Source organism: Rhinolophus ferrumequinum, chromosome 7, assembly GCF_004115265.2.
Source record: "Rhinolophus ferrumequinum isolate MPI-CBG mRhiFer1 chromosome 7, mRhiFer1_v1.p, whole genome shotgun sequence".
Taxonomy (NCBI): Eukaryota; Metazoa; Chordata; class Mammalia; order Chiroptera; family Rhinolophidae; genus Rhinolophus; species Rhinolophus ferrumequinum.
In genome coordinates this window covers 75,860,179-75,872,237 of record NC_046290.1, presented here as the reverse complement: position 1 = coordinate 75,872,237, position 12,059 = coordinate 75,860,179, and the positions used below count along the sequence as shown (strand labels likewise).

The 12,059-nt window shown below is 39.3% G+C and overlaps 1 protein-coding gene across 1 annotated transcript in view; it reads left to right on the top strand.

Annotated features, from left to right (window-relative positions):
* EPB41L4A (erythrocyte membrane protein band 4.1 like 4A) overlaps positions 1–12,059 on the top strand; it is a 225,689-nt gene that overhangs the window by 176,628 nt on the left and 37,002 nt on the right. Inside the window, exons 14-16 of the mRNA XM_033111228.1 lie at positions 1,244–1,327; positions 2,557–2,670; positions 11,213–11,260. Of these exons, the coding sequence (XP_032967119.1) occupies positions 1,244–1,327; positions 2,557–2,670; positions 11,213–11,260 (246 nt within the window). The remainder of the gene's footprint in view (positions 1–1,243; positions 1,328–2,556; positions 2,671–11,212; positions 11,261–12,059) is intronic.

Sequence of the window (12,059 nt, the reverse complement as noted above, 5' to 3'; positions counted from 1 at the left end):
GCCCAGGATTTAATTGTTCTGTAACTTTGCCTACTCTCCTAATTCCCTTTCATCTCGCTATTCCATTTCCCAATTTCTTTTCTTTCCGATTAAACACACTAACACATGCAAGTGTGTGGACACTTTTTACTGTTGTATTAAATGTCTACCATGTTTATTACTCTTCCTCATTTCAAAAGTAAGCTTGTACTTTGGAAATTTGATATTCCAAAGATTTTTAACCTTTACAAAAATAGCACATTGTTCATATTGTGAAACATACTATCTACTAATACTATGAGTTACGTGCTTTTGTCAAATATATTTTTTAACCTTATATCCCTGTATGATTATAATGTGCTAGGGTACAAGTTTATTTTCATTTTTTGAAAGAACCTTATCAGTTTTTTCTCTCTCCTCTTTCTTGGCTGTTAGAACCCTGCTGTGACCGCGTTCAGAGGACAATTATGTAGCAGATTCCTCAAAAAGCCAGGGTTAAAAGTGGATTAGGAGTTAAGTAGTGCTAGTATCTTTTTCCGAAGCTGAGACTACTGGGGAAATGAGAGGTGACACCCTTCCCTACCCCCTTTGGTGACGAATGAGTCCCTTCCTGGTGGCTCCCTTGTGTTTCTAAAACAGTTTGTTGTGATTGAATAACAACTCAGTTATATCTACCTACATTCTTTGGGCAGAAAGACGATACTGGGTCAGGAAATAGCATTTGAAAGTCATTCTGATTTGGAAGGATGATGCCAAGGTACAGTGGAAACTGGGGGCAGGGGAAGGTCAGTGTGGGTCGCCTTGACCTGCCCAGAGCTGATTGACCTGCACAGATTGAGACTCAAGTCCAGAGCAAGGGAGTCTCTGACCACTGCTGAAAAGGGAGCCAGCCTCACCAGCCTGAACACCCCAGCTTTCTTTCTTTGTCAACTTTCTTCTTTTCTTGCTTTAACTGTTGCTCTCGCTTCCTGTCCTACAGGTGGACTCTCTTAAAAATTTCGAAACAATGGATGACCTGGCTTCTGTTGCTTTAAAGCAGTAAAACTAGAAAGAAAGAGGGAGGGAAAAGACTCAAAAATACTTGCTGGAGACGTGTATTTTTTTAAGCATCCACTTCATATTCTTTTTGGAATGTAGTGAATCATAGATATAAATAAAACACACACATTTGTAGACATTTGTTAAATAATTTTACTGAAGAAATAAGTATGTAACTTTTCTAGCTAATTTGTTTTTCATACTTCTTTTATTTTTTTAATTAAAGCTTTAAGAAATCAAAGAATGAAAACAGCCCTGATACCCAAAGAAGCAAATCTCATGCACCGTGGGAAGAAAATGGCCCCCAGAGGTAAAGAGAAGCATTGTTTTTCTAAAGGAGAACAATAGAAAAGGGGTTAGCATTGTGCTTCTGTCAAATAATGGAATCCAACTGCTTTGCGGCTGGTCAAGCCTAGCTTTGGACAAGGCAGTCAGATTCCTAAATCAGCGTGACCGGGAACTTCTGAGGTAGAAATCAACAGGATGTGTCCTAATGTGAAACTCTCTGTTGGAAAGACAGAAAGGAGAACTAGTATATATTAAGAAACTGCTTTGGAACATCATTGAGATGGTTTAGAGAAAGATAATATATTTCTGAAAACTCTAAATGAAATATACTAATGATAATTTTTCTAATTTCATAGTTCTTATAAAAACTTTAGTTGTAAAGCTAAGTAGATAAATAGTGATTCTAGAAGACCTTTGTTCCATATATACAGAGGGTGCCAAAAAAATGTATACACATTTTAAGAAAGGAAAAAACTGTATTAAATTGTAATGCAGAGGATAACACTAGCGTCCATTTCATTACCACCATCTTTTGAATGAACGTCATACTACACATTGCTACTGTAATTCAATTCAACTTTGAAAAGTAATATGTAGATAACATCTTTTAAAATGGGTACATTTTTTTGGGCACCCCCAGTATATATATTTTAGTTTCTTTTGTTCATAACTACCAAACCAAGGACAGACCTGCATTATAACTTACGGGCTATATGGTTATAGTGGTTTCAGGTATGATCAGCCAGGGGTTCAAATTCTAGCTTTACCACTTTCCAGCTACTTTGCTTTGGCTACTTAATTACACATTCTGTATTTCTGTTTTCTTTTTTTTTTTTTTTAATGGGCCTAATAATTGTACTGCAGTGCTTAGGGTTGCTATGAAGATTCACTAAGATAATGAATACAAGGCTTTCAGCTGGGCTAGGCACCTGGCCTGTGGTAGGTTTATCATAAAGGCAATTTGTTACTATTTTTGCTGTTATTTGTGTCTGCTTGTTTCTTACTGTTGAAGGTCAAAGCCATTCTTGCAAAATAGTAACTTCTATGATTTGTTTTACCAGCTCTTACCTCTTTTTTCTTTTAATGTATCTTGTCAGCAAAGAGAACTGTGTGCCCCCCCCCCCAGTATTCCCTTGCAAGTACCTACTGTATAGTTATGACCACTTTTCTAGAAGCATCATGCTTAGGGTTAGGACCTTTGCTCCTCCAGGACCTCTGTAGGCATTATTGACCATTCCTCTTCCACTCTAGTGGACTCTACAATTCTCCCAATGACCGTACAAAATCCCCCAAGTTTCCCTACATGCGCCGCCGAAACCCCTCCTGTGGGAGCGACAATGACTCTGTACAGCCAACCAGGAGAAGGTAAGCTGAGCACCGCCCCTCTGCTTTTAGTTTTCTACAACAATATCAGTCTGAGTCCCAGTCACTTTTTCTCACAGGTTATTCTCATAATATCATGGCTGTTTGCGTCCCCAAGTAAACAGAAAGCTCGTGGTCTTTGAGCTAAAATAAGCTAGGGATCCTGAAGCATTTCTCTTAAACAGTGAAGGTTTCAGAGAATCATTTCAGGAATATTGACAAGAACTTGCTTTCTGTATTGTAATTAAGACTGATAAGTTAAAAATATGTATAAAGATGTATTTTAACAATATATATTATATACAAAGGGTGCCAAAAAATGTATACACATTTTAAGAAAGCAAAAAACTGTATTAAAATTGTAATGCATACTCAATATTTACCAATAGCGAAAGATGAATACAAGTCACATTTGACTTCTGCAATTACAAGAGGTGCTCCAAGTGGTTACCATCGGCGCCCAGACCCTTCTGATTACGGCGAACACTGTTTGGTTAGCCTTCTGTGGCGAGCGTGTAAACTGTCCCAACACCACAGCAGAAGCAGCAGGACGTGTTGCTTTGCGAGGATCTTCCCTTGTGCACATCACACACAGTATCGTGCGTCTCCAACTTAATCACGAATGCGTGCAATTGTTAGGTGTGTTGGAGGTTCTATTGCATACTCATGACTCCATTGTTGTACTTCCACAATGTTCTCGAATTTCAAATACCACTTCAAAATGGTCTTGCAACTCTTTGATGACAACCGTGCTTTCGCCATTTTCTTTGACTGTCCTGCCTGTCACATGGTGACACTAGCACTCATTTGATTAACACCATCTTTTGAGCGAATGTCATACTACACGTTGCTACCGTAATTCAATTCAACTTCAAAAAGTAATACATAGGTAACATCTCTTAAAATGTGTATCTATTTTTTTGGCATTTCCCCCCCCCCAGTATGTGTAATACATTATAACATAGCATATGTTATATTAATGATACCTATTAATGTATAAAAGATATTAAATGTTTTGACCTGAGAAGACAAAACCATGTTTATAGATAAATCGTAGCTGAGTCGACATAGTCGCTCTCTAGACTGATATTATTGCATCACTGTGAGTAAAACCCCTTTCAAAGCACAGAGAAAGTGAATCCCATTTTTACTCAGCACATCACATTGTTTGTGTGATTATTATATTTGTGTGTGTGTGTGTGTGTGTGTGTGTGTGTGTGTGTACGTACGTACATGTACTTAATTTTTTTTTAAAGTCTGTATTTAGAAGTTGTGGACTCTTTTTGCAAAGCAGGCTGCGCAAAGTGACAGATGCAAGAGAATAAGACCTAGAAATGACTTACCAGTGAAATTCATTTCATTCTTACAGGATGTTTTACTTTGGCTGCCTACATAAGTAGTATTTTGTAAGTGACATTTATGACAATCTCTGGTCCTGTTCTCAGATAACAATCAAGATTCTTTTTATATACACTGTGGATCTGGGAGGCAGAAGCCCTTCTCTCTTCTATGCCCTCGTTTATAGTTACTTGCTGGTCCATTCCTGTTTGACTCCTACTTCTGCCATTTTCCCCAGAATCTTACTCCCCATCTTTCTCAAACCAGGTGCAACTTCATGGAAGTCCTTTGATAGTTAAGAAGAGAAAGGTCTATATCACCTTCACCTAGTAGAACTGAAAAGGGGGAGATAAATCATGACCAACAGTGATGAGACAGAACAGTGGAATAATAGTTGGTATTTATGCTGTCCCTAGTACTGAGCAAATTGCTTGCTATATAATATTATCTCATTTGATCCTTATTCCCTGTTTCCCCAAAAATAAGACCTAGCTGGACAGTCAGCTCTAATGTGTCTTTTGGAGCAAAAATTAATATAAGACCCAGTATTATATTATATTACATTACATTACATTACATACTATAAGACCCGGTCTTATAGTAAAATAGTAAAAGACCGGGTCTTATATTAATTTTTTCTCCAAAAGTCGCATGAGAGCTAATTGTCCGGTTAGGTCTTATTTTCAGGGAAACATGGTAATAATCATGCAAATCAGCATTTGTATCATTTAGTCAGTAGGATTTTTAGCAGAGAGGGATTAATGCAGGGAATTTTGGTGCTCAAATGTGAGTAGGATTGGAGGAACAAAAGACAGGAAGTGGTACAACTCTGAGATCTGGATACTGTACTGACTTTGGGCTGGAGGAATAAAAGGAGAGAAGAGGCTGTTCGCCAGACATCCAGAGCCGCTTCTGCCTTTGCGCTGGCCCTCATGAGACTGTGCTTACTGTTGACATTGCTGTTGGCACTAGCACTGTAGGAACGACTCTTGGCTCCCACTGCTGGAGGTACCACCACCATAGCTAACACCGTGGACCCCCCACGTCTCAGGTGTGCAATATGGATGCCATAGCTACTGCCAGAAGCACAATTGCTTCCTTTCTTCTCCTGCCTTAAATCTCTCCTGAGTGACTCTAAGTGGAGCCCAGTTGGCAAAAGAGTCCAGAAAAATGTAATTTTCAGGTGTCTAGTCTTGGCAGTCCCAGGAAGGTGATGGGTTGGGATGGGTCTGAGAACCAATGGAAAGTGCCTGGCGCAGCATGGTCATCTCACTTTAACAGATGAGAAAACTGAGGCAAGGGTACATGATGGTAACTGTCCTTTGTAACACATCTGGGATTTGGATTCAGGTCTGTACATCTGAAAAAGGCAGAGATAATGAACTTCATTTAAATAAGGCAGGGGGAAAGATTTTCTGCCCTCCTCTGCTATGAAGGAGTGGTTCAGCTTGGACAACACTAGGAAATTCTTTAAAGTGCATTTGTGTGTACATGTGTGTTGTGGAGGGAGGGTGGGTAGCGACAATCAATAAATATATTAAGAATTTAGCACTTTATGATTATTATTAGATAGATTTTTTACAGTTTTTCAAACTTAATTATTAATGTACTTTGTCATCATTCCCTAAATAAAGTAATAACACATGTTGAGTAGATGGTCATTTTGATTTTAATATATTAAAAAATGAATTTATCAAGTTTTGCTAAAATGTACCAAAATTTACATTATTTTTTTTTTCAAACTAAATGCTTGAAATAGTTTGGAGCATATACATTCTCAAATCCAGACTTAATGGCTTCTATGTTGAGATACATTTTCTGTTGGCTCCCTGTGAAATACAGAGAAGTAATTGTGTTGAGTGGTTACAGGATCCTTTCATTGGCACCATCCAGGAGAAAGACCATTTTGATTTTGGTCTGAGCAGCCACAGAGCCTTCTGTCTGGTTCTGTGTGTCACTTGAAAGGTCTCTTATTCGGCATGTGTGTTTTGAGGAGACTCGCCATTGCTGTGGAAGAGCTAAAGCTCATTATTTGTTTCTTCTCACTATAAACAGCTTATAAATAAATGTCTCTGTCTTGTCAGTCTTGTTTTATCTTCACACATATTTACCTTGCCCCTGGGCACAAATCCCTACATAGATGGATTAACTCTGACATTTAAAACTGAGATTTGTCATCAGCATGGAAGAATCTCAAGGACGTTAAATTTAATAATAGGAAATTCTATTTTGTAATGGATGCCAGGATAACATCTTTTGCAAAAGATAATCAAGATTTCACATTTTGCCAGTTGTTTGTCATTAGATAGATACATCTGTCAAATTCTGGCAGAATCTAGAACATTGGTCCTTACCTTTTTCGGTGATAGAACTCATTCCTTGAGGGGGTGAGGGGTACATAATGAGATAGATACACATACAAACTTCCATGTAATTTTCAAGGTTCATGGAGACCCTGAAGCCTACTTGTTTAAGTATTCCTGTTCTGGAAAAAGAAAGCCAGCATGCTTTCTGGCAGTATAATGTATTTTCATCCTCACTCATCTTTACACTGAAAAATATTTATTGAGTGCCTACTTTATGCCAGACTCTGTGTGAAATAGCAGTAGAGAAAGTCTCTGCCCTTTGGGAGCTTACAGTTTGTTGGAGAAGAAATATACAAATCACAAAAATGCATGTGACTTGTATATGTTCTTGAAGGAGAGTTATGCTTAGGGGGATTTAAGAAAATCATGGAAACCTAACATGCATACAGAAAATTACACATGAGAAAAACTGCTTGATGATTTTTTTACCATCCAAACACTTGTGTAACCAGAACTATTACGGGAAGTTTTGCCGAGCTGCTGAGTCAAGGAGGTTGGGGAGGGTTCCCTGAGGCTGGATGCTGGAGCTGGAATCTGAGACAAGAGCAGGCAAAGAGAGGTAGCGAGGCTAGCCTCTGTAGAGGCCTTGGGATGGATGGGAGAGGGGAGAATTCATGAAAATGATAAAAGGCCAGTGTTGCTCAAGCATTGAGAGTGAATAGAAAAGTGTTAGAAATAAGCCCAGAGAGAAAGATGGGGCCTGACTTCATTACACAACTGAGCCTTGTTGAGGCTTTTGGTCATTAAACTAATAGTTTTTAGAAGGGGTGATAACAAGGTCACGTTTATAGTGTTAAGATGATCCTTACTGTTCCATGGAAAAAAGGTAGAAGAGGATGGAAACAGACCATGGAGCAGGCTATCATATGAGTCTATTATATGAGTCCTGGCAAAAGAGAATGGGAGCTAGAGCCAAAGTGGTGATACGGAAGTGAGTGGTTTCAAGACCCATCGGGAGGTAAAATCAATAGGACTAGAAGGATCAGTATGATGGTGAAGGAGCAACAAATGTCACGAATGAAATTTAGGCTTGCACAGTTTCATGGATTAAAGTGTGATGCTCTGAAATAAGAATCACCAGGACATTACAGGTTTGAAAGGGACAACTGTTTGGGTTTTTGTTATGTTGAATTTGTGGTACCTTTGAGAAGTTCAAGTGTAGGAGTCACAAGGATTGTTGGGTATAAGTCAGGAGCTGGATTAGCTGTCTGGACTGAAATACAAATTTCTTAAAGATGTTAACTGCAATATGAAATAGAGATAGGGCTGTTTAGATAGATAGTTTAGATAGAATGCAAAGACAAAGACAGAGCGGTGAGAAACTAGCATTTATCTGGCTTAGTTGAAGGGGATTAGCTTTGTAAAGAGAGAAATTGTGGCAATAGGGAAAATAATCAAGAGAGTGAAGAATCTGCTTACTAAATGGTTCCCTTCTCTCTTCATTCCCAGAATGCTAGAAGCCAGGCTTATATCTCCCAGGCATGAGATTAGGGAATCTCATTGTAAGAAATGGACAGATACAAGAGAAAAAACCTACAGATACCAACTTTCAAAGGATCCTCAAATGAAATGGTTGAAACTACTGACACTGCTTTGCTCCACATGACGGTGGAGCCATCTGTTAACATGCTCGCCATCCAGAAGTTTCTGTGTTTTTTTATGCCTAATGCGTAAATATGAAGAGAGAGCTGTAATCACCTGTCATTTGAGGATAACTTCGGTTTGGAAAGCCACAGACTGAAACAAATATTTAAGAATTTTGTATGTGTGGGTGGGGGACTCACAGGAAATAGAGACCACAGGAAATAGAAACAAAGAAAAAAATGTTTAAAGTATAATTATCATCTTTGGAACAATGAAAAATTTGATATCAAAAGTGAAGGGTGAGTAAGAGTTCTTAGACTTTCAATCAATGTGGCAGTATTTAAAATAATCAGTAGAAGGGTTGGAAGATAAAGTTAAGGAAACCTTCCCCAAAGTAGAACAAAAACAAAACAAGTATATGGAAATAAGGATAAAAAATTTTCAAGCCTGGATATCAAACATTCAATGAATGAAATTTCTAAGGCAAAACCCCCAGAAAATGCAGGAGAGGAAACTATTACAGAAATAATACAAGAAAATATTCCAAAACTGAATGATCCAATTTTATAGATAGAGAACCCACTAAGCTAAGTTTAGCATAATAGATTGAAAAATTAGATCCATACCAACACCCATTATAATTAAATTTCAAAACATTACGGATTAAGAAAGAATTTTTCAAACTTGGAGTGGGGGAGAAATGGGGGGAAAAAAAGAGAGAAAGAAAGAAGCCCATGCACAAATGGTGACAAATCCGAATTGTGGCATTGAACTGCCTAACAGCAATATCAGAGAGAAAAGAAAAAATGAAGCATTGACTTCAAAATGCTGAAGGAAGATTATTTTGAATTTAGGATTTTTATGCCCAGATAAATTATAATTATATGTATAGAATAAATAGATTTTCAAAAATTCCAGCTCTCAAAAAATGTTCCTGCCATGCAAATTTTCCCTGTTAACAACTGGAAGTTACGTTCCACCAAAACTGCGACAAGAAGCCATGAGACCTGGAAATACGGTATTCATCATATAAAGGAGTAAAACGAATTCCCTGGATCATGGTGAAGGGAGCTAATTAAAGTGACATCTGTCAAAGTACTAGACAAGAGACCATCCAGATGAGAGCCTGCGGGCAGAGGGCTTCAGGAGGGATGTGAATGGAACTTGTAAATTATTTGAGTATTCATCCATCTCGGGAGGGGTTTTGCAGCTGTCTCAGAGAGTTTGGACCAAGAATTAGTAATAAGCACAAAGAAAACTAAGCAACCAATAGCTACATAGAAAACTAGGCAATTTTCATCTCTAAGAAAATTGTAAAACCTGTGCAAGAATAGAATTGTATTTCTCGAATACTATATAGATTATCTGTGAACAATATTTAATAGTTGTGTTTATACTAAATAGTTCTCCAGAAATTTGGTGTAAGGACAGAGACATATCAAATTATTTATTTGATGTAAGTGTACTGAGGAAATGGGGGAACGTAAGTTATGATGGTGGCATTAAGGAGCCCTTTGTGCCCTGACCAGAGTGTGAAGGCACATATAATAAAGAGGAAGGGAATGGAGACGAGGGGCTTGGACACCTCTCGTGAAGTTTGGCTTTGAATGATAAAGGAGAGACTGGGCAGAAGATGAAGGGGGATGTGTGGAGTCAAGTGGGGGTGTGTGTGTGTGTGTGTGTGTGTGTGTGTGTGTGTGTGTGTGTGTGTGTGTGTGTGTATGTGTGTGTGTGTGTTTAAATAGGAGAGACTTGAGAATGTGAAAAGCTGGTAACAGAATTTTCTATGAGGACAAGTTGAATGTATGAGAGGTAGGAGGGTACTTAATGAAAGTCATTGAGAAGACCAGAGGTGATGGGACCTTCATAGCACAGGCAGAGGGATTGACCTTAGTTGTAAGGACAGATCTGTAAAGAACACTAGAGGGAGATGCTGGTAAATTTTGTTTTTGGTGCCAGGAAGATGAAAGAATTACCATCTGATGGCCACTTTTTTCTTTGGAAGGAGAAAACAGTCATCTGCTGAAGCAGAGGTACAGTGGATCAGAGGGCTGCAAAGTGAAAAGAGTTTAAAACTACTTTGCAGCAATAGAGTACCTAGATCAGAGAAGGGTGGTAGGATTGCTGGGCCATGTTGTGGGTCCACTGCGGCTTATGAACATGAATTTCTGGTGTAACTACTATGCTTTTTGTGTAACTCTGTCTGGTACTGCTCAGCCAGCTGTTGAGGGCCAGCTTAGAAACCTGGATAGTTGGATTCAGCCACGCGTGGGGTCTTGCCAAAAATACTGAACACAAAGCAGAGAGTTGGAGGAAGTTTTGAGTACTGGCATACATGTTACTGAGATGACAGGAATCTATGGTGAGTCAGGGAGGGAAAGGAGAAAGGTGAGGAGCTGATGGAAAGTTGCAAGGTCCATAGACAGGTAGTCTTCTGGAGGTGAAAGGAAGATGGAATGGAAGTGGTTGAATAAGCAATAGTAATAGCTAACATACATTGAGTGCTTACAATGGGTCAGGTCCTATTGTATGCGTTTCAAATGTGTAATTCATTTTATCCTCCTAACATCCCTTTGTGGGAGGTTCTAGTAAAACTGAGAAGTAATGTGTTTAAATCACACACAACTCTTCAGTAGAGGAGAAGGGGTTCACGGTCAGGCTGTTTGGCTCCAGAGCCCGCACATTTAACCAGAATGCCATGTCGAAGCTATTTGAAGGTAAACAGGAGTGGCAAGCACGAAGGAGAGGAGATTGTGGTGAGAAAGCAGAGTGTTTGGAGGTGGTTCCTGATGGTCACGTCTAGAGTGTGACCGTGATGTGGGTTGCTGCATGATGGTGAGTTTATTAGGACAAAAGGAGAAGGACTGGGAAGCCAGGGTGCTGGAAAGGGCATCCGAATGAGAGCTGACATCAGGTTATAGCAGAACGCGGCTGGTGAATCGCAGACCTAGGAACTGCAGACTAACGCCATCATTGGATGAATGGAATTTAACAGACATGGTGCGCATTGCTATTTATAGGCTGCATGCAGTCCCCACTGGATTGCTGGCTTCTTGAGGCCAGCTGGTGTTAGGTTATACTTCTGGGCCTGGCATGTATGTGTGACTTAAATGTTTGGTGAACAAATGAATACATAACAGATATGCATTAACTGAAGTGGAACTTGTTTTGGTATGCTTTTTAAAAGCCACTTGATAATTTTCATTTTCTTGAATGTCTTCCTTGTTTGTTTTTTTGTTTTTTGTTTTTCCCTATAGGAAAGTCCATAACAGTGGTGAAGACTCGGACCTAAAGCAAAGGAGGAGGTAAAAAAAAAAAGAAAAAAAAAAAAGGACCCAAAATTGGAACAGGAGAGTCAGGGAGAGGGAGGAAGGATTAGCAGATTAGCATAGCTCAGTGTTGAGGCAAGAGTAGGGCATTTTTTTCCTTTGTTTTATTACTGGCTACTTTCAGAGTATTATAAAATTGTTTTTTAACTTTCTAATACCAGTTTTGGCTTCATCCGGTTCTCAGTCTTCCATTCTGTAGTATCCTTACCATTTTCTTTTTTTCTGCTCCTTTGTATCTTTGAGGAGCTATCTCGGTTATTAATTGCTACATTAAAACCACCCCCAAACTTGGTGGCTTTTAAAGCAATAACAGCCATATATCTCTTTTATAATTCTGTTGATTGAACAGTTCTTTAAGTAGTCTTGCTAGTATCAGTTAAAGCTGCAGTCAGATGGTGGCTGAGGTTGGATTAGTCGAGACCTTTCTCCATCATGTTTGGTGTCTTGGCAGAGTGGCTGGGGGCCTGGGGCCTCCCTCTCTCCATGGCTAGCCGAGGCTTCTTTGTATGGTGGCTGGGAGGAAGCAGCTATCAGCCTTCTTAGGAGAGAGTCCAGGAACTGGCAGAGTATCCCTTCCACCTCATTCTATTGATACAAATCAGCCATAGGACCCGGGCAAATTCAAGGGAAGGGAAATAAACTGTACTTCTCTCGATGTGGGGTGGGGGGGTTGACAGTGTGACAGGATTTTGTGTCCATGTTTAGTCCACCCTATGGGTTCATCGCTTTGTCATGTCAGACTTCTGTTGGAAGTGCTTGATGTTGTGGTCCTTGC